Source organism: Notothenia coriiceps, unplaced genomic scaffold, assembly GCF_000735185.1.
Source record: "Notothenia coriiceps isolate Sejong01 unplaced genomic scaffold, NC01 NC01_scaffold00037246, whole genome shotgun sequence".
NCBI lineage: Eukaryota > Metazoa > Chordata > Actinopteri > Perciformes > Nototheniidae > Notothenia > Notothenia coriiceps.
The window spans coordinates 9,863,016-9,884,764 of record NW_011369947.1 but is presented as its reverse complement, the minus strand read 5'-3'; the positions used below and the strand labels follow the sequence as shown (position 1 = coordinate 9,884,764).

Sequence of the window (21,749 nt, the reverse complement as noted above, 5' to 3'; positions counted from 1 at the left end):
CATATATATATATAATATATTATATGTTACTTTAATTTATTCTTATTTTATTTTTATTAATTTTATTCTTAGTTTAATGTTATTTTATCTATTGTTTTTTGTTAAGTCAAATTCTTCGATTTAATTCTTTCACCGAGGAATTCAACGAGGAATTTTCATGTGAGATTCTTTACTTTATACCCTACAACAAACGTTATTAACGAAAAAAAGATAGACTTTGATGATTCATTTACCGTAGTCAAAATGTTAATTTAGTTCTCTGAAATTAACGTAAATTACATCTTTCAAGTTTGCAAAACCCTAATCGTAATGGATCAACACAACATAAATATTACCATTTCAATAGGATTTTGCGGTGACTAACAGGGTTTTTCACACGAACGCGCATGAAAGAGGTCGTGTACGCCGACATTCTGGCCCCTGTCACGCAGTAAGCCTGGACACTGAAATCTACACTACTGTCTTGGGCGCATAAAAAGGGAAGGACACGTTAGGACGCTAAAATAACCTTCAAAGAATTTATAATTGTATATAACATTTGGTTTGCCATGCGGACTTTTGTTTTCAACTACACTAAAAAACTAAAGGGACGATTGTTGACATATGGAAACTAATTATCCTAAACTTTTCGCCACGTCGGAGTCGGATTGGGTCGACGAATTGCCATTAGAAAAATTACTACAAGCGGAACGTGAATTTTCACAAATCTTATAAGTGTTTTCTCCACTTTAAAGTTTCGAAACACGGACAATCTGTAGAGTTAGCAATAACATAAATTACTAAAATCGAACTACACCAATATTAATTCATTACAGTCGAATTGAAAATGGAGACTGGTTCACCTTTTGCAAAAAAGGGGGAGGAAAATTTTTTTTACACAAAAATTTTACACGAATTAAATTTCTAAACTCTCTCGGGGACCCGGTTTACTGGTTCCAGTATTCTAGCCAATTCCAAAGCATTCAGACAATTTTATTATTGGAAGTAGCACTTGCGGGACTCCCTCCAAAAAAACAATAACATTCGAATAAACCTTCTTCCAAAAGGGTAGACGGACAACACGCAAGTGGCCTCGTCCGACCAGCAATCGCAATTAATACAGCCACTCCTTATAGTCACACTAAAATCGTACATTGGCGTGTGTGTTCGTGAGAAGTGAATCTGTCGAGAAAACTGTGCCAGTGGGCTGATAGTCCCCTCTCTCTCGTTCTATTAGCACCACCCGACCATGAAGGCGGCGCTACGGTTAAATGACTCTGATGACGCCCGACGACTCTCCCATCAATGAGACCCCCTACGGCCTCGGTCCGCTTACAAACACCGTCAACGTTGTAAAAAAATAAAAATTACTTTCATATATCTAATATAAAACCGTATTCAAGTAACACACTGATTAATATGGTGAAAACTTAAGCTAAGGTTCAACAACCCTACCCGTTACTTTGCTACTTTCGGCCACCGAAGTTTTCATGTCATTCATAGGAAGTGCAGAGGTTTATTCAAGTTCCGGATTTACTCATGCCTAAACGAGGGGCAAATTTTGTTGTTACAAAATATACAGTATATATATATATATATATGTTTTAAGTGTATTATTAAGGGATTTATTTAATCACAAAGCTATGTGTTACTCTGGTTATTACGTGAAGGAGGAGATAGTATTGTTTTTATTTTTAGTAAATTGTCTATGTGTTGGCATTGTGAAGCACTTTGAGTAACCTTTGTGTATGAAAAATGCTGTATAAATAAAGTTTGATTTGATTGGACGGATATGTCCTTTTGGTCAGTTGATGCTTTCAAATCTACTGTGTTGCATGTGTTCACAAAGCTGCCACTCACTATATGAGGTTTGATGCTGACCAGCTGACCTCCCCCTCCCCCCCCAGTCCAGCCTGGCTCCTACAGGAGTTCTGAGCCCGGGTGGATGACTTTAATTCCTTTCAGGCTCCTAAAGGACTTCTGACTGCCTGAACCATTTCACTTTGTGTCAGAGTTTTCAAAACTTTGTAGCACTCAATTCAAAGACGTTTGACACCCCAGCAGGAGAGCCTGGGAATTAATTGATTCCTCTCTTGGTACATGCTTTATTGTAAAAATGAAAGTGCATTAGAGATTAGCATTCACACTCAGTCCCTGCTGCTGCGACCTTCAAGCTTTGTATTACATAACAAGACAAAGCTCTTCTTTTTGCATCTTTTAGAACCTCCACATTTTCTTGCACGCTTTTTGGAGCCAGAAGGTGCTCTACCTCTTCAAAATAAAAGCTCTTCATCGCGGATCTTAAACAGTTTGCATTGGTGCATTTGCCCTAACCTTTTACACTCAAGAATGCCATCAAAACACCTTGGGGATTATGTGCTACTTCAAAGAGCTAATACACATAGACCTTAAGAAGGACATCCGACGGCTTTCTGACGAGCTAAAAGAAAAAGAATCTCTTGTGTCCGGTCTCATGGAAACAAATATTTTTAATTTAAACTTAATGTTATTGCTTTCAACTAACCTAATACAGTTATATAAAATCTGTTGACATAACACATTTAATTAAAGTCAACGTTTTAGTTTTCAATGCAAAATAGATAATAATAAGTCAAAAACAGATTAAATGCTCTTTTTCAGCTCTTTTTGAAAAAACACATTCTGAAGAAGCGACACAGCCCACATGTTAATTATTCATTTTAACACATACTGTGACGTTTGGATACTAGTTGGACCCCAAAGCAGAGACTGTCATGTTGCCCAATCATTATCACTTCCCTGAGTCTCTCATTCTCTGCGGGGTCCATTTGGCCAGAGAATTCTGTGACGTTTGGATACTAGTTGGACCCCAAGGCAGAGACTGACACAAATAAAGTTTCAACGTGTTTAATTAACAAAGGTAGTCCAAAGCAGGTACGGACGAGAGGGAGCTGGCTGGCCGTAGTAAATCCAAAAACGAAGCTGCGGAAAAACGTTCCCGACAAAAANGCGTGGAAAGGTCAGCAGTAAACAAGCTAAACATTGAAATAATTTGAACTTTAAAGTGGACCTATCATGCTATATTTGAATAATATAGTGTAGGACCATACCTATATGGTCCTACACTATATTATTCAAATATAGCATGATAGGTCCACTTTAAAGTTCAAATTATTTCAATGTTTAGCTTGTTTACTGCTGACCTTTCCACGCGCAACCAATAAGATAACAGCTATATGTAGCGGGGCAAGCCAGCAGGGGAGATAACCATAGGAAAACTACGCTTAACTAGATGCTTTCACCGCATAGCTCTGCGGCCAACCTCAAAGTGCAAATAGCGTATCAAGGGAAATGTTATCAAAATCCCAGTATGTCTTCATATAAGAGAGTGCAGTATTTGGTCTACTCAAAATATGTTAAAATATAATTACAAATGAAGTCATGCGGTGCTGCAGAAAAGTCCCAAACCTGCAAATGTATAAAACGGACTTGATAAAAGATCTTTGTTTGTTACAGATCCTCTTAGGAAATCACCCCCCAACAAAAGTAATGTACTTTTCAATGATCTGTCAATAGTGTTTCAAAAAATATAATTAACTCTAATAATCGAGTCATACTGCAACTGCAATATCAGTCTATATAATCACATTTAGTTATTTTCGTTAATCTTTTTGCTAGATGTTTGCTGACTCGCATCCAGTTTCCCCATTGTTGTGTAAATGTGTTGCAAAGAAAAGGATATAAGGAATAAAGCTAGGGAAGCGGCAGTGGGGGGGTGGAAACATGATTTAGTTTCCCTGTGATTTAAAAAAGAAACATGTTGCATTTTCATGAAATCAAGAGAACAGTGTGGTTTGTTGTTTACCTTGAGTAGAAGATTGTGAGAAGGAGAAGAGCTGACGATGATGAGAAGCTGCTGCGCTCAGCGTCTTGCCAATTGCTTGATTACCCTGTTGTTGATTGGAGGAAAAACACTATCATTAGATCAAATTACCCTGATTTGTTAAAATTGCAGTCTCTGCTACGTTTTCAAGTATTTGAGGTGAATTATGTCGCATAAATATTGGAAAAATGTAGCGCTCAATATTTTTTAACAGACTTAGAATTTGAGTTTTCAAACGTTCTTAAAAAATCTGTCAATCAATGAACGGATACAAATCCTATTTAGAGTTAAATAAGATATTTTTTAGAACTGTAGTGATATGTGGGGTTTTCCAAATACAATAGGGTTGAAATATGTTCAATTGTTTGAACTGGCCACTGTCAGCAATTGCATATATTCAGGTTTGTGTACAGTATTTCAGATAACGTATACATAGAACATATCTTGCCAGCAATCTGTTCTAATAGCATTATGATGTTGTGCGAACTTAGTTTAGATCATAGCTTGAATCCTAATTTAGTGTCAACATGTTTGCATAACGAAGCCAACAAATCTCCAGAACATTCACTGCTGTATTTTCGAATGCACATCTCTGAAAAAGGAGTACGTTTTCATCACATTTTCTCCACGGCTCAGTAACTTGGAACTGCTACTTCCTATCTGGAGCCAGACTTTTGCAGTTTTGTTGTGTGCATCTTATCATGCACGAAGACCCTTTTTTAAATGGGCTTAGTTGGGAATAGTTGTGTTAATTGTCGGCATCTGGCCTCTTACACGGCTCCTGCACTGCTCAGGTTTCCGGCTTCATGGAGGTAATTGTCTGTCACATTGCTGCCGTTTAGCTCTAATGTTACTGTGGATAGTCCATGCCAAGTTCAACACAGTCATGGGAGCTTAAATAGATGAAGAAACTTTGCATTGAGTGGAAGGAAGTTATATTGTGCTAATATATTTGGTAACATTTGAATAAAGGGAAGGGTTGTGACACTGTTCTCCACCCAAATCAAGTGATAAGTAGTTACTTCTAGTTTTGAACCCATTTTAAAGGGTTTTGTTTAGTTTTGGTTAAGATAATATAAAGATAATCAGTGTACTGCTGTGGACCGGGGCTACATCAAATCTTATTTTAGCCCCCTAAAGAAAGGCCCACCAAAAACAACACAAATATGATTTATATGTTACCACTTGACCTTCTTCATCAGACAGGCCTTTCTAACGGGAACCTAAGCTAACATCTGCTCTCGTTTCAAAGCCACCAGACTCCATTGACACAAACAATTGTTTTACCTTGCATAACACAGGAGTTGCTGTTCCAGCTGTTTTGGTTTCAAGACCCTGGTTCACGGAGGATACCAAAAAAGTCCAAGAAAGACAAGGTAAACGTAACTATGTGCATTTAAAAATAAAAAAGAGGAATAGTTCCGGCGAAAACCAAAAAATACCATGGGGTCAGATTATAATTTTCCATATATTCGTTCAGATGTGTGTAACTCACGCTGCACTGTAACTGTGATTCATGTTTCTTTGCTTTTAGATGAGTGTTTTTAGATATCATTTCATAATGTTTCTTAAATGCTATTAATGTCTTTCATTTTTGTAAAGCACTTTGAATTGCCTTGTTGAAATGTGCTATATAAATAAACTTGCCTTACCTTACCCCGACCTTGATTGGTTAATTAGGTTGGGTTCATTTGTGACTTTAGTGAATCCAAACTAACCTTTTGAAACACACAAGTCACACTATACCACTAAGTAAGTGCTGTTTCTGTCAAAGGAGCCTGATGGCTTTAAAGAAAGCATATATAAAGACATGAAATTCCTTTCTGAAAGGAAGGTAAAGGAGTTAAAGTATTCAAAATATATTGTACACTTAAACTGAAAGAGATTTGTTTTAAGAGGCTATAATAGGTTGTTGGATCCAGGTTGCTCAGTAACTCTGAATAAGTAACTCACACAACACTGCTTCAAAAAACCTGAACCATCTGTTAAGATTTTGAAATTGAGCACTCACAGTCTTGTTAGTGTATTTAAGATTAGAAAGACTCTTCTCAAGTACGCCGTGCTTTTAATGTTTCACTATTATACCTTCAGCTGAGTGGGGACAGTTTCAGGTTTCTTTATAGAACACATATGTACCTTTCTTGTGATCAATATATCATAAAAGATGCCATGTATTGTATACAAACCTTTTGAGCGCTCGTTTTATTTCTACATTTTATTTAACTTATGTCATTGTCCTTAGTTTATACAATAACTAGAAAAAAAACTGAGTATAACATTGCAACTGTTCACATTATTCCCTAACAAATACTCTTATTCATCTTAAAGGTCCCATGTCATGGCCATTTCTACTAATCATAATTCCATTGTTGAGGTCTACTAGAATGCATTTATATTGTTCAATTTTCCAAACTCACATTGGTTTCTCATACAGCATCTCTGTATAGTATGTGTATTCACTCTCTGTCCTAAACGGCTTGTTGGAGCTCCTGCCCCCCCTCCCTGTGAGCCCAGTGGCCGTCTGCGAGACAGCGAGACACACGCAGCCTGGCTGGGAGTGCCCAGGCTCAGTTCCGCGGTGTCTCGCTGTCTTGCCGACCCCTCGAGTGTGTGNAAAAGTTGCCTTTTCCTCGTGTTGTCCCTGGTTTGGCTGTGCTGCCTCCTAGTCCGCCACTATGGTTTGCTGTGCTGCTTGGGGATGCTCAAATCTGCTCCGAGAAAGTAATACGAATGTACGGCTTCCCCACTGACACGGAGCGGTAGGAAAAAATGGCTGGCTCTCAAGTCCAGCAGGAGCAATTTCACGACCACAGCAAACAATATGCTGAGGTTATTATAACCCAAACACTGCATTTTGCACTTTTTCACAAACGAAAACCACCACCCATTGGCAAAGCTAATGTTTTGTTTAATACAAAAAAAAAGGGAAAGCTTGAAAAACACTGAGAGTTGAGACTCAGGGTGGCAGGGTGAGGGTCTCAGTGCAGGTTTCAGGGCTCCATTGAATCCCCCCCTGGTTCCTTGTGCTGAAAGAGGGAGTAACGACAGGAGACAAGGGTTATACCACACCTAATATAGCACACCATTTGGATGAGAAATTGCCTTGGGGAGATAAGGTGTGGTCTTTGTTCCAACTGAAGTTATGGAACGTTATTATTTGTGACGTTTAACAAAGTATGACAAATGGCATCAAGTAACAGATGTGATATGAATTTCTATAAAGTTGTCTCACATTCTTGGTCCATATTTTATATTTCAGTATGTAATGAGTATAACATGTCCAGTAAGTATAAAGTGTTTCGTAATACTGTGTATTCAACCACTATGGTATAGTGTATGGTACTACTGTATGGGTATCCCTAGCTTATTGTTATCTGTAAACGTTCCTAAATCTAACTATTTAGGGATAATCCACTGACATCCTTTAATACACATGTTAATTTTGAATCAGATGTACTGATAAATATCCTAATTAAATCTTTAAACTTCTTCTTACCTTAAAAGTCCGTCACGAACCGTCTATTCATGCTGCAACTTTACAGCTCCTGTAGCCTTGGCGCTAACTTCCGGGGAACGATTGAGAGCTTCTCACGATCTGCCATTGCAGTAAAAAAGTGGTCCATTGGAGTGAACGGAGATGACGGTAACTCTCTCATCCTATATGGCCGCTGCGTGGACACCTTTAAACAAACAGATATATATGTAAAGACCATGTGTCAAACAATATAACTGATTCTCTCTGTTGATACATGTTGGATTATGTATTGTCCGGTCAGGGCCTTTTTATTTACCTGTAACTTGTGGAGTTGTGTTACCAATGCTTACTGTTTATTTTGATACCCATTTGGTAATGCAATTAATAAAAACAACAAGGTTTGGGTTCGTTCTTCAGATGAATGTGGACGTTAACGTGTAAGCTCAATAATGGAAACCTTTCCAGCTCACCAACCATAGGTTGTAATATCTAGTAATCATCTTGAAATATGACATTTGGCATTAAGTGGTAATACCAAACCACTCCCTCGACCTACCCTCCGTGACCGAGTTGAACTCACGTCTGCTAGCTACACTCGACATAAGCCTCAACGGAGGGCTACATACTTGTGCAGTAGGCAATTTAAATTAACCTTAGCGCAAGGCATGACATTCCTACCTATCATACGTAAAAAATATCACTGCTATGTACAGGATGACCCTTATTCAATCAACTCTCAAACAGAAACTGTAATCAATAGCTAAATAACTCCAAACATATTTCATTCGCTTGTAAAGCCTCTTATTTCGTTTTAAACCTGATAGTATAGAGTTCTGAAGTTTTCAACTTGGAGTCTAGATTAGCATATGCTAAACTCCGATGTAATGCTACACATTTCACCTTTTCTACGTCTAAGCCAAGCCGTATTGGATCCTAAGTAAAAGCGTATGACTCGTAGCTGTATCATGATGTTGTGTAACATGCAGTTAATATACGGCAGCGGTTTACTGGAATCTACTCGCTCTCTCTACAGCGCTGCTTCCTGTCGTCACACAGCGGGCGTGGCCTGGTACTGCTTACGTCAGCACCTAGTAGACCGGGTCTCAAGTAGCACCGGCTATGAGCGCTGTACATTAACTGAGTGCTGATTAGCCCACTCCACTCGACACAGCGTCACAGTCGCGTTTGGATATGGACAGGAACTGAATACGGAGCGGGACCCTGCGTGAGAACAGGCAACGGACGGGTTGCAGTATGTAGGCGGTAGCACTGGCGAGAATAAGCTTTAGCGTAGGGCGGCCAATCGAGGGGGTCTCAGACTGGAGACATCACACGGGTGTCAGTGTTCCCAAGCCCTGAACCATATTAGTTTAAAGTTTAAACTAATCATGTATATTAAAATATAGTCGATAGCAGCACCATTACACCCAGATTCTTTAACTTTTATGTGATACCGAATCCAATCAGTACGAGTATTTGACATGCTGTATCGGGAGTTTCTCAGGCTTCCATGCCTGTCCTTAAAACTCTATGTCAGTTGTGTCTTCAGTAATAGTGAGGTCACGCTTACCATGTTTGCGGGCTTATGTGGAATACAGCCATCTTACCGCAGCATCACTTAGCTTGTGCTTCATGAATATTGTAACGAATCACAGAACTGCAGTCGGAAACGAGGGACTTTCAAGTTATTAGACGTAACAACTCTTCTTAGTCTTGCGGATGATCACAAGGTTACAGCGGTAGTTTTCCTTTGTACGCTAACCCCGCACGCTCCATTGTCCGTCACCAACTTCTTCTTCTGCCCGTCTGCTTGACACGCCTCCTATACCAGTCTTCAACTGTGCAGATCTGTGATTCATAAGAGAGGGAGGAGGTGTGTAACAGCCTTAGAATATGCTGTTACTGGGTGACACGGTACGCCCATTTCCTGAAAATGCTCGTACCGCGCACGACCAGCATACCAGCCTCTCCAGTTCACGAGCAAACAGACTTGGCAGGCAGTTTTCGGCTTCCCCGTGTAGAGCTGTAGACGACCTCAGTTATATTCTGCACATGCTCAAGGACATGTTTCTCCATGCAGGGGCCTTCAATATCTGCTTCACACAGGGACGGTGCCCAATTTTTTACTGCTCGAAACAATACCATATATACATCACCTGCTGAGACGTCTGCGGACAGCAGATCTCAGGCCCTCGCCGTGATGAGTGACAGCAGATTTGCCGCCAACCGCCACCTCAGACCAGCACTACTGTACAGTTCGTGATTGGCAGAGAGAGGGATGCCCTGAGTGCCACAGCCTAGCAATCGTAACATAGAGTCGCTTACTACAAAGTTCCTCGCTCATGAGAATAAAATAAAATTCAGCACAAAACACTAGAAATTACACAATGTATTTTTGACTATGAATTTTGGGTGGGACTACCATCCCTTCCAGTGAGACCAGGCCGCCATTGCTGGCTTACAGGTACAGAGGGGTTCACTATAAACTTTAACTCCCACACAAAGTCCTTATACGTACTCGGGGGTCGGTCACAACTTCCCGTGTGACTGCTGCTCGCACCTGGGGCCTGAGTCGGGTGTCCAGGTGCGGCTGCGAGACCTGTGTTCCTGGCCTGGGGAAGCGACTCCTCGTACGGAGCCAAACTGTTCTCTGTGGATACCCAAACTTTTCTCGCTCTCGTGGGTGGCAGCTCGCACCCTGTAGACCAACTACCCACCCACTCCTCCCAGTACTCTGCAGGCGCCAAACACACACTGGCTGCCAGTTTGGGCACCGGCCTTTCTTCGTGGTTGTGTGCTTGTAGACCCAGACCAGCTCCCCGGCCCGGAAATGCTGCCCTCTTGTCCTGGTGTCATAGTTCCGCTTCTGTCCACCTCGTCCAGTCTCAGCTCCATCTCCTTCAGTTCGCCTCCGCGTCTGAACCTCATAGAGTCCCGGGTCTGCTCCGCCTCTGCCTTCCTCGAGGCCTCTCTGTGTTGGGCGTTCTGCTCCATGGTACTCATCTCCGCTATAGCTACGCTTGCCTGCTTATGGGCCTCCTCCAGCTGAGATTTACCAGGTATCCAACTCTGCTTCTGTCCTTTTCAGGTCTTCTAAAGTTTTCGAAGTCTCCAGTTGGGATTGTTCCAGCTTATTCTGGAGCTCGTTGTAACCTTGCTGCAGCGCCTTAGCGTCTCTACCCATCTCGCTGATCCTCTCCTGGTACTTGATGCAGTCCCTCTGCAGCTGCCGGACCTCCAGCTGCTTCTCCCTCGGCAGCTCCTCCAGCTGCCGCTCTCTGCTCTGACTGCCTTCCCTGACCCTCTGAGCGGACCTCAGCTGCTGCTCCAGCTCCCTCTGCTTACCAGACTCTGCTTCGGCTCTCTCTCTCTGTGCTTGCCTCATGCCTCCTCCAGCCTGGCGGCCCGGTCGCTCTCGCTCTGCGCCTCGGCCTCCAACTCGGCCCGCTCCCTTGCCAACCGCTCCACCTCCCGCTGCAGCTCGGTCAAATGCTCCCGGTTGTCCACCGCCTTCTGCTGGTAGTCTGCGATGCTGCCGTTGAGCTGGGCCAGCTGGTTCATCAGACGCTCCTCCAGGTGGTCCTTCTCGGCTTCCAGGCTCCTGAGCAGCTCTTTGGACTGCGCCTCCCTCTTGGCACCCTCCTCCACCAGGCTCCTTTCTCTCTCTTTGCCCTCTTGGAGGCACTTCTCCAGAGAGGCCACAAGGCTCTCCTTCTCTTTACTCTCCTGGAGATCTCGCTCAAGAGAGGCCAGCTCCGCTTTGACTCTAGCCTCCTGTTGCTGCCACAGTTTCCTCTCTGCATTGACAGCTGCTTCCATCTCCCTCATTTTCTCCTCTAATAAAACTGGAACACTTTCAGTCACCTTGGTAACCCATACAGGCTTCTCCTCCTCTCTGCAGCTCCTCACAGCCGGTGGTACCGGCCCTCCGCTGCTCCTCGCTGCCACACTCCACACAATCTCTCTCTCCACAGCCATCTCCAAGGCCACCTGCAAGGACTGTTGATGCTGCAGCTGTACCCCAACCCTCAAGTCCGCAGGGAGGAGAGCCCTGATGAATTGATCACGTGCCAGCTCACTCTGCACTCCGGGTGGCATGTGTGCATATGCCCGCCGCGTCAGGCTCTCCACGTCGTTAGCCAACGCACGCAGCGTCTCTCCAGACTTCCGACAGCGGTTACTCAATTTGTTCCGGAGCAGCTCTGGCGGGAAACACTGTCCAAACCGCCTCTTCAAAGCCCCCGCTAACGCCTCGTAGCTGTGTCTATCCTCAGGGCTAAGCAGCAGCAGACATGACAGAGCCTCATCCGTGAGGCACAAAGCTAGCTGTAGTGCTTTAGTCTCTACTCACCACCCCCCGGCATGTGCAAGCAGTTCAAATTGGGCATGGAAAGCCTCCCAGTCAGCCTTACCCGAGTACTTGGGTGTCTTCACGGACGCAGCGGCTGCTACCGGTTGATGGGCGCCGCCATTGTTGTTTACATCCCGCTTGGTTTTGGCGCGAAACGCCGCTGAAGATGGCGACATTCCCGCGTCTCTAGCCATCATCACCGCCGACTCCCTCAGGCGCTCTCTCGCCTCCCGTGCCTTCACAAACTCCCCACTCATGTCCTTCGACCACCCGCCTGCTCCTTCTTCCTCTCCATCCCTACTTTCCTGCTTCACTCCCATCTCGCTGAACTTTTCCATCTCCGCTAGCTTACCTGCTAGCTCCGTGACGCAGTTACGAACACCCGTCCGGATAGACGTCCTCCGTTCGAAAAGTCACTTCTGACACCAATGTAACGTTCACAGATGGAGTCGGAAACAGGCTTCAAGTTATTAGGCTTTAATAACTCTTATTTTCTTAGGATCACAGATTCAGGAACAGCTTGTGATTTCAACCTCACACCCTCTCTGACGCTAACTCCCACACATACCCATATATATAACAGTGTCTACGTCACAACTTCCCCGCCCTCCCCCGTCTGCTCCCCCAACCACAGGACCGCACCTAGACCAGCATCACTGTGCAGCTATGTGATTGGCAGAGAGACGGGGGATGCCTGAGTGACACCCTCAGCATCCTATCAGGGTCGCTACAATAAGAACGATATTACCCCTCCGGGCCCGGTGACACGATGGAATTAAGAGAGTTCAGGCCCTCACTTATATAGAGGTCGGAACATGTCATAAGTAGCCTATTAATAAATGAAAGCATAAATAAATGTAGGAATAAAAACATGATTAAATGAATAAACAGGAATAAATATGATACAGTGTTTTTGGGTAGATTCAGTAAGTGGGCTGTGGCTCAGCTGGAAAGCAGTTGACTCAACCGCAGGGTCCCTGGTTCAAAGACTGGTCAATACGTTTTTTTGGTTTGTTTATACAAGCTACAGCTAAATGTGATAATGTAGTTAATAAATGTATTCTTTGATATGGTTAGCCTTTCTCAGGCTACAACATGGTTAAGTTTACGAATATTATTAAGGAATACAAATCCCTCTTTGCAATGTTTACCAGCCTCCTTGGGCTTTTCAATCACAATCATTAAACTGTTGAGATGTCAAATCTGCCTGTTTTACACACTTTGACCAAAACTTTGGTTTGTGTTCAAATGAAGCCTCATGAGATGAACCCTTTTGGGAACCAATTGGCTGGAAAGCTTCAAAGCTTCACAAGGCTTCATCTCGCCATCACTACCAAACTCCACAGACGTGTCTGTCTGTCTCTGTCTCTCTCTGTCTCTCTCTCTCTCTCATACAGAAAGTTACTGCTAATGCCCTCAAGATGGAGCCAATACTTCATATACTGTATCAGTGACAGTTATTTTTGACTGGACTCAGTTAGGCCAGCAGCTGCCAATATCCTTTGTATATATTATCTATTTATTTCAAAGAGGACAATACAAATACATTAATCTCAGAAAAGAGAAGATATGAATTATGCCAGATTATAGCTAATTTCCATCTGCAGTCCTCAGTGTTTATCTGACCTATAGAGTGATGCATGTATATGTGAATATCAGGGTTCAAGGTTGTAAAGCTGAGGAAATATGCTTTCTCAGGCTTTTATTTAAGTTGTGTAGAGTTTTATGCATCTCATGTTCTATTTCTTAAATGGAGATGTATTAGTGCTCTGTGTATTGAAACAGTGCTAAATTGTTATAATATATGTATTTATACTGTGTATATATATCATTTCTCTTTTTCACATTATAATTCTACAACAGCTTCTTTACAAATCAGAAACCCAAGCTTTAATAGGTTTTTGTTTTTAATCATGTTCTCTCATTGATGTAAATGTATTATATAATACAACCATTTCAATGTATAACATTCAAGAGCAAAGACATAAAATGCAGACACTCCCGCAGGAGTCTCCAGCTTATTAAATTGAACAGCTCAATCTCTATGGAAAATTAAACGTGGAATTTTCCATTTATTTTTACACTTCCAAAGTAATATGATCCAATGGGAGCCATAGTGTAATGGGGTTGGTAGCACAGCCTGCCAGCTGTTGTCCATTAAAAATGCTTTCATGATGAAACCTGAGGACGATGTCTAAAGCCGATTAAAACTCAGGTCTTTACATTTTGGGTGGCGCACACAAATAAACACACTGTGTGTTATAGAAAAAAACATAATCAAGCCATATTCATTTTGCACAGGCATAGAAAAACACAATACAATTATAAAAAATAACTTGTTTGTAAAAATCAATCATGTAAAACTAAGCATATCCCACAAAGGCTAAACGCTTGTTGATTATATACAGTAAATAATACACTGTCCAATGGGAATCAATCGCCCCTTAAAAAAACGATTCAAGTATGCTGTTATTCTACTGCAAATGTATAAATCACCATAGGCTATTAAAGGTGGGGTATAAGTTTGAGAAACCAGCTGGAGATACACTTTTTGCTATATTCCATGGAATGCTCTTAACATCCCGATAGCCGTAGTGCTGTAAAAAGCATGACCAATCATTTTAGCCGGCCCGGCTAAAATAACTGGATGGCCTACCTGCCTGTCAGCCTTCCATCTGTGCACAAACTTATCTTGTGCCCTCATTGGTCATGTGCACGTTCGTGTGTGTTGGAGGAGGGGCTCTGTAAGGAAGTAGTAGATTTCTTCAGGCTGTGTATTTTCAAATTCTAATGCACTCGAGCTGGTTTCTCCAAAATTACCTACCCCACCTTTAAGCACTTGTTTCTAAGTTTGCGGATCTATGACTATGACCCCAAGGTTGTTGTTAAAGATAACTTTGCCGTTGGACTCCATGCTGCAGTCTGGGTGCTGCAGTAACTCCAGGACACCGGCTTTGAGCTCAGGAGAGGCTGTGTTACTGAAGTCCAACACCTCAGTGAGGAAATCAAGCAGCAGCTCTCCCTTCTCATCCCCCTCTGTGAAACACTCGGTGATTTCCATTTGAGAAGGCAGCTCATAGCTCTGGTAGCTCACACCCTTGGAGTCCAGAAAGCTTTTCATGTCTCCAGTGGTGACACACTGACTTATTTCTGTGTTACAGAGCTGGCTCCTGTAGGTCCGCCACAGCTTTCCCCAACCACTCTCACCTGGAAAAGATTACATGAAAGTAGAAATAAGAGTCTACAGCCGAGCTAGCAGCTCTCGAGGCTTTACTCTGGCCTACCAGTGCTTAGAGCTACATGTTAAACTCAGCATGCTAACATGCTCACACTTTTTGAGGTCTTTTTTACTCGAATATAGGCAAGGCGAGTAAACATTTTCATATGTTTGCACGATTAACAAACAAAATGTGTATGTGCTCTTGTCCAATTTTTTTTCTTGACAGTTACTATTTTTACCTTGTTCAACAACTTAGCATGCTAGCATTCTAATTGCGTGGTGCCCTTGAGCAAGAAACTGGACAACCTCCCACCCCCCCACTCCCATTGCTCAATGGGCGCTGTACAATAGCTGCCCTCTGCTCCTACTAGGATGGGTTAAATACAGAGGTCAAATGTCACTGTGTATGCTGTATGCATGTGTGACCATTAAAGAGGGTTTCATAGCTCCAATTCTATCTATCTATCTATCTATCTATGTTTGCTAATTGGCACTAAATATCAAATAAAGCTGAGACTGATGGGAATATCATTAGTTTAGCAGCAAATTGGTCTCAAATGATCACAATTATGATTTGTGTAACAGTGTCAACTCTTAACAAACACTGTATTGATTTTTGTATTGTAAGATGCAAAGATATGTGGCAGAGATAGCACAAAAAGTGTAGTGTTTTGGACTGTGATAAATCATTAGCAGATCCCTCTTTTCTAGATGCTTACAAAAATAAACCTTTTCCACTTAGATGTTATGCATATGGTGGTGTGTTCCTTGTACCCTGACTGTTTTTCTCAAATTATTATTATTTTTTTCAATTCAAGTGATATCTATCACCATGCTGACAGTTTTTGCAATATATTAAGTTGTATCGTGAAAGCAACAATAATTCTTATTTACACATGTAGGGTTTTCTCTTGTTTTCACAACTTCTGATAACAACAGTTATAGTATTTGTTTATTTATATATTTCTAAAATGATTTTGTTCCCTGTATACTGTACTGAATCTATAGAAAATAGGTGTGCTGACTATATACAGCATAACCAACCCTTGCCATCAGAGAGAAGAAAATATAAAAAATGGATAATATGAGATTAAATCCATCCACTCACCAGATACTAGGATGATAAGAAGCTTCCCCTTCTTGTCGAGGAGGCTCTGGAAGAACTCGATGGTAGCTCTAGGATCCTTCACATAGTACAGCATCTGTAGATTTCACCACAGATAATGAGCTGGTAACTGGATTTACATAGCACCTAATTAGAACGCTATGCAACACAGATGTTCTAATGGGATTAATTGCTGTGGAGCGCCGCCAAGTGAATACGACCTAGATGTGTCAAAAATATAGTCTGTGAGCAAGAAGCACACGTCAGCGTCACCGACCTGTATCATGTGAATGAAGTCAGCCTTCTTAGTCATCTTTTTCACTCTCCACTGCTCCTCAAACTCGGAGGAAGTCATCTTGTTCCAGGTAAATTTGATGTAATCTAAATTTGGTTTCTGTGACACCATAACTATATAAAGAGACACAAAACAGAATCAATGTTACTTTGTGTAAAGGAAACATCTTTAAACCACACAGGGAAAGTATAAAATAACTTATGTAGGTCAGAAAAATACTTTTCTGCTACTTCGATATTTTAGTCTCTGCATTTACGACTATAACATTTGCTTGTCACATTGTTGGAAACACATCTTTTTTTGTGATAAGTTTACTATCTTTTTCCATCCAACATTGATTTTTCTTTAAACTACCGATGCGAAGGAGGCAAGCATGGGCAAGTCTTGATATCACAAAAGATTTCAAGACGCTTTAGAAAACACTAATTCTGGTAAAGTTTGGAGTCAACAGACACTTGGCTACAGTAATTGAGCCACCCACAGGAAATAAAATAGTTGTTGGCACTCAATGCAGCAGAGATGGACACAAAAGATAAGAAAGAGGAACTTCAGGATCACAGTTTGTCTACATCTTTTATTAGGATAGCATTTTGAATACATGTGTTTGTGTGAATATTTTGAAGTAGAACTAGTAGAAGTTTTTCTAAACTCCTGGTCAGAGAGCAGCAGAGCTGGTGGGGATTCACAGTTTCTCTCAAAAAGAGATTCTGAAAGGTGGATACTTGCTGACATGAGGGCTAGACTCTGGGGCTGGTGGTCAAAGGACCATCCCCCTGCTACTGTAATACATGTATAACTGTATTACTTATGTATAAGTGGGAAAGCCAAGGGCAGATATATAATGTATTCTCTGCATTGAAATACAACAAATGTGAATATAGCCTTTTTTATGCTGTTAAATTACATATCGGAACACATTTTTGGGGGCATGTGAATATACAGACACAGTATAAATGTGCGGTTTGAGAGATATGTGTGTGCCTATAAGACTGTACCTTTGTACTGATGTAGCTGCATGCTGCTAGGCTCCACCACCTCATTATCCACCGTCACCCCTGGGTGCTTCAGACGGAGCTGGGAGAGCATCTCGAGGTCAATCTCACCTACACAAACCAACAGTTCTTATTTTGAAAAACACCCATTTCTTGATAAAATCTCGACCCATTCTCCCGACAGCAGCCAAACTGTTCAATTATAAAAGTAAACGCATGTCACCACATTGTACTTGTCAGGTATGCAGGAAATTATACATTTTATGTTGTTATAATCTCAGAAAAGCCTAGAGTCAAAGCTCACTAGGATTTTGCCACAGGCAGGTGATTTTGTTCTAGTAGTTATTGAATCTGAAACGTTTCCATGTGCAAGAGTACATCCAAGTAAAGAATCCGATGAGGACAGGCGCTGAATCTTTCTGATTAGATTGAATAATACCTTGCAGGGGAGTTTGTAGACATTCTAATGGATTTTACAGTCCATCACAGAATCTGTACCGCCGCTCCATTATGACACTGACATGACAGCTCAGGTAAATTAAAGGAATTGGATCTGACATAAGTGAAGGATAATAGCACTCATGCACATGTAGTGAGTTTGATCAGGAACAAATTAGACTTGCTGTGTCATGAGCACTGGAAACAAAACACTATTGAGGTCACTCCGTCCACGACCGAGGTTAAAGATTAATCTGACAACCAGGTAGATGGGTTCAAACTCTTACCACTGATAATAAGGGTAAAGGTTTTTAGTGCTGCAGACATAGATGACAGCAGTGCCAAAGGAACTAATGCTGCAGGCTGATTCTACAATGCCTCCTCACCTTCGCTGTCTGCAGCAGAGGTCGCTCAGCTACTAACCGTGTCACACAAAACACAAGATACGTTTGGCACTTAAAGTGTCCTATACTGAGTCTTCTTACCAGCTCCACTTCCAACTCCAATGACATTTAGATGGGACTTTCCATCTCCAATGCTGAGGGGAGAGCAGAAAAGCACTTCTTAAGAACTCAACTTAAAAACTCACAGCTTCATACCTGCCGATTGGGGCTGTAACCGTCAATTCTGCCTGACATCGCGAGATGTTCTTATATAGCATCTGAAGCATCTCCCAGCTCGGGGCTTTCATTCTTCCTAAGAAATGTTCTGTCAATCACCAACTGATTTTAATAACACTATTATCTGTTTTAACTACTTGGGAGTCATATCACTCCAGATATGCTCCCTGCTCTGCGTCACAGAGTTCTCTAAGGCTCAAGCTTATATGAACATAGAACATTTCAAGAAGGGACATTTTATATACACTTCTTGTCATTCACATATGCACACCTTGTTTAGCTATGTACATTTGTTCAATCATTTATTTCGTTTTAGTAAGCATCTCAGTGACAGTAGGCAGGAGCTACTCGTAAAATATGAATATGTTATGTTTGGGGTTCTAAGTTTAGTCATAACAAACTGACACTGCACTGCTTAATTGTTCGTAGCCTTTGCAGCTGAAGTCTTCACACTGCATTTTCTTTAACTTTTTTTGACAGTGTATTTGTTGGAGGTGCATACACTCTTGCAAGCACAAAGTTACTTTTAGTTTAAGGAAAAACAAGTGAAGTATGAGGCTGATCCTCCTTAGTAATAATCAGCCTCTCTGAATCTGTCGTGTTAATCACAATCACTTCTATTTTCCACTAATCTGCCTTCATCTACTAAATAATGCATATTTTCTATGTCTCCCCCCTGGATTGCTCAAAGGTTAAGAACATCTCTCTAGGCTTATGGTAATTGAGTTATCCAGCAACAACATTATCACAACACTTGTATAACAAGTTATACTATATGTTCAGTATGGTTTGACCTTAACAGGATTGTTTAAAGCCAATATTAATGTTTGACAGTTCTGACAATCTAAGAATGATGTACGGGTCAAGCAAAAATGACATAATCAAACATTTTTGAAAACATTTAAAATATGGAAAAATAAACATGTCACTGCCTTCTCTCGACAAATTTGGGGTATTTTTGCACTTTGTTGCATTTTGTACTAACTGATTTTAGAGAGTTAATTAGTTAACTTGACGCAGAAATGTTGGCAAACACTACACTAACTCTAGTATAGAGTACATAAATATATATTGATGTTTTTTATTATACTGTCAATGACAAGGTCTGTGGCTTCACTCATAGAAAGTGTGTGTGTGAGTGTGTGTGGCAGATTACCTTGCCAGTATATCTGGCAGCGTGTTGTGGATGAAGTCCTGCATACACTGATGCTCGGAGGAGCGCTCCAGAAAAAGCTGGAAGGATTTCTGGTACCTGTTATCGTCAATAACCAGACTCTTCAGTGGAGAGGCCATGGCAAATAATCTGACACAAAAACACAAAATATTTCCATTAACAGCTAAGAGGGCCAGAATGTTAATATAATATATCATTCGCATAAGTAAAAGGAGTAATACTACAGTATAGGAACAATAACAGTTAAATAATTAATAATTAAATACAAAAGCATTATCAGATAAATGTACTCAAAGTATTCGTTTGTCATAATGGGCCTTTATAGTGTCATCATATTACTAAGCTAATATTGTTTTTAAGCATCATCATGCAAACAGTAATTAAAGGTTATATATGAAGTTCATGAAGTATATGAAGTATATCAAGTTGGAAATAATTTTAAATACAAGACAAGTCTAACTCCATCCACACAAAATATACAATATTTACCTCTAAAATTGTTTGTACCAAAGTATAAAGTAATGGTGGCCGCCAGGGGCAAATGCGCTAAAAAGCCCAAAACACTTACATCAGGAGAAACTTGATGCACTTTCAAAAACTATGCAAACATAAAAACACAAATGTGCCATAACTCATGCAAATGAAGAAACCTTTGTACCAATGTGACAGCTCATTTGCATGTGTTATGTTTTTTACTTTGCTTCGCATTTCTTTTAAAGGTCCCATGTCATGCTTTTCTGGTTATTACCCGTCCCCTTGTGTGTTAAGTAGCTTTTTCTGCATGTAAACGGTCTGCAAAGTCACAAACCCTCAAAGTACACCCTGTAGCGAGTAAAACTCTAACACAGAAAATACCTGTCTATGCTGCCCCAGAATAGTTTGTATGTCATCTACCTTAAGACTTGTGTGTTTTACTTATGGAAGCAACACTTTAGCTTAGATGTCCGGTACAAGGAGAACTGTCAATGTTCCGGGAGTGCCGTCAATTACTACGCATCTTTCCTTCACCGATTGGAACAGGAATTCAACTATATGCTGACGCCTGACAAGTTACAAAATGTAGTCCTGCTGGAGTATGCTACATACCTACACAACAACGACCGATTGACCATTGCCACACCCACCGCCCAAAAAAAGAAAAAATTAAATATTTCATACTCGCGACAAGACCGGAACTTTCCTGAAAAACCTTTACCACTGAAAGTAACTGCAACCTATAACAGACTGGACATCTACTATTCAGAACACTACTCTCTAATGTTATACTTATAAATTCTTGTACTCGATCTTGCGACTTTATGTTTACATTACCTATTATGATTCTACACTATTATGTTGACTTCTGTTGTAAATCCTTTTGTTATACTTGGAGTTATGAGGATGTTATTACTTTGGACTTAGTAATTGAATAGCTAAAGGATCATCAGGTCATACGTTGTGATATACACGGCTAGTCCGTGCACGAGATCTTGCTGTGTTGATTCTAAATTTCCAGGGAACAGGCTACGGGATAAGATGGCTAGTATTAAGGTAAACAACTCAGATGATTCTTATATAAATGAACAAGTTACAAAGGTTTGAGTGTAACCAAAAAGAGTATGTCGTATAGACACTATCATACACAATAAGTGAGAAAGGATGTGCGGAAAAACCTCGAGGACGTGGGGGAGGGATACTCGGGTGACACGAGACTACAGACAAATACACAATGTTGCCGCAAACAATTATGGTCTTTTCCTGTGTTCATTACTGTTTGTCTCGTCTACGACGGACACCCCAGACCCACGGCCAACGGTCCTGCAACGCCCGAGCGACGCTGCGGGAAACTCCGATTTCCTCGCTGTCACTCGACCTAATGACCCAGCAAGGACCAACGACGCACCCCGACGCTCTTTTTTTTTTTTTGAATCTAAGGTTTATATTGTTGTGAACTGACATTATGTCGGAAATTTTGCTCGTTATTCTGAAATTTCCAGGGTAAAGTACCGGTAAAGATGACTAGTATTAAGGTAACAACTCCAGATGATCTTATGTAAATATAACAAGTTAAAAGGTTTGAGTGTAACCAAAGAGTATGTCGTAGAGACATATCATACACATAAGTGAGAGACAGGATTTTACGAAAAAACTCGAGGACGGGGGGGGCGCCTGAATTGCATTGCCGAGGCGCCTAACCAGGTAAACCCATACCAATCCAGTGGTATGGGTCCTTCTTTTTTTACCTTTTACTTTTTAGAG

The 21,749-nt window shown here is 41.3% G+C and overlaps 2 protein-coding genes across 2 annotated transcripts in view; both read right to left on the bottom strand.

Annotated features, from left to right (window-relative positions):
* Nucleotides 1–10,697: 10,697 nt before the first annotated feature.
* On the bottom strand, nucleotides 10,698–12,005 carry LOC104966384 (uncharacterized). Its single transcript, XM_010795571.1, has 2 exons — nucleotides 11,668–12,005; nucleotides 10,698–11,592 (listed from the first exon to the last, which is right to left on the bottom strand). The coding sequence occupies exons 1-2, from the start codon at nucleotides 12,003–12,005 to the stop codon at nucleotides 10,698–10,700; spliced, it is 1,233 nt and encodes a 410-aa protein (XP_010793873.1).
* Nucleotides 12,006–14,429: 2,424 nt separating this feature from the next.
* The window catches only part of hnmt (histamine N-methyltransferase), an 18,646-nt gene continuing 11,326 nt past the window's right edge, over nucleotides 14,430–21,749 (bottom strand). The window contains exons 2-7 of the mRNA XM_010794746.1: nucleotides 19,494–19,640; nucleotides 18,203–18,255; nucleotides 17,283–17,390; nucleotides 16,270–16,400; nucleotides 15,996–16,089; nucleotides 14,430–14,874 (exon numbers count right to left, since the gene is read on the bottom strand). Coding sequence (XP_010793048.1) covers nucleotides 14,513–14,874; nucleotides 15,996–16,089; nucleotides 16,270–16,400; nucleotides 17,283–17,390; nucleotides 18,203–18,255; nucleotides 19,494–19,630 — 885 coding nt within the window. The 5' untranslated portion in view covers nucleotides 19,631–19,640 and the 3' untranslated portion in view covers nucleotides 14,430–14,512. The remainder of the gene's footprint in view (nucleotides 14,875–15,995; nucleotides 16,090–16,269; nucleotides 16,401–17,282; nucleotides 17,391–18,202; nucleotides 18,256–19,493; nucleotides 19,641–21,749) is intronic.

Excerpts from the sequence above, each read along its gene's own strand:
- LOC104966384 (XM_010795571.1), bottom strand. The coding sequence starts at position 12,005 with ATGGAAAAGTTCAGCGAGATGGGAGTGAAGCAGGAAAGTAGGGATGGA. Across the intron at positions 11,593-11,667 it reads CTTGCACATGCCGGGGGGTG|CCCTGAGGATAGACACAGCT; the intron begins GTGAGTAGAGAC and ends GCTGCTGCTTAG.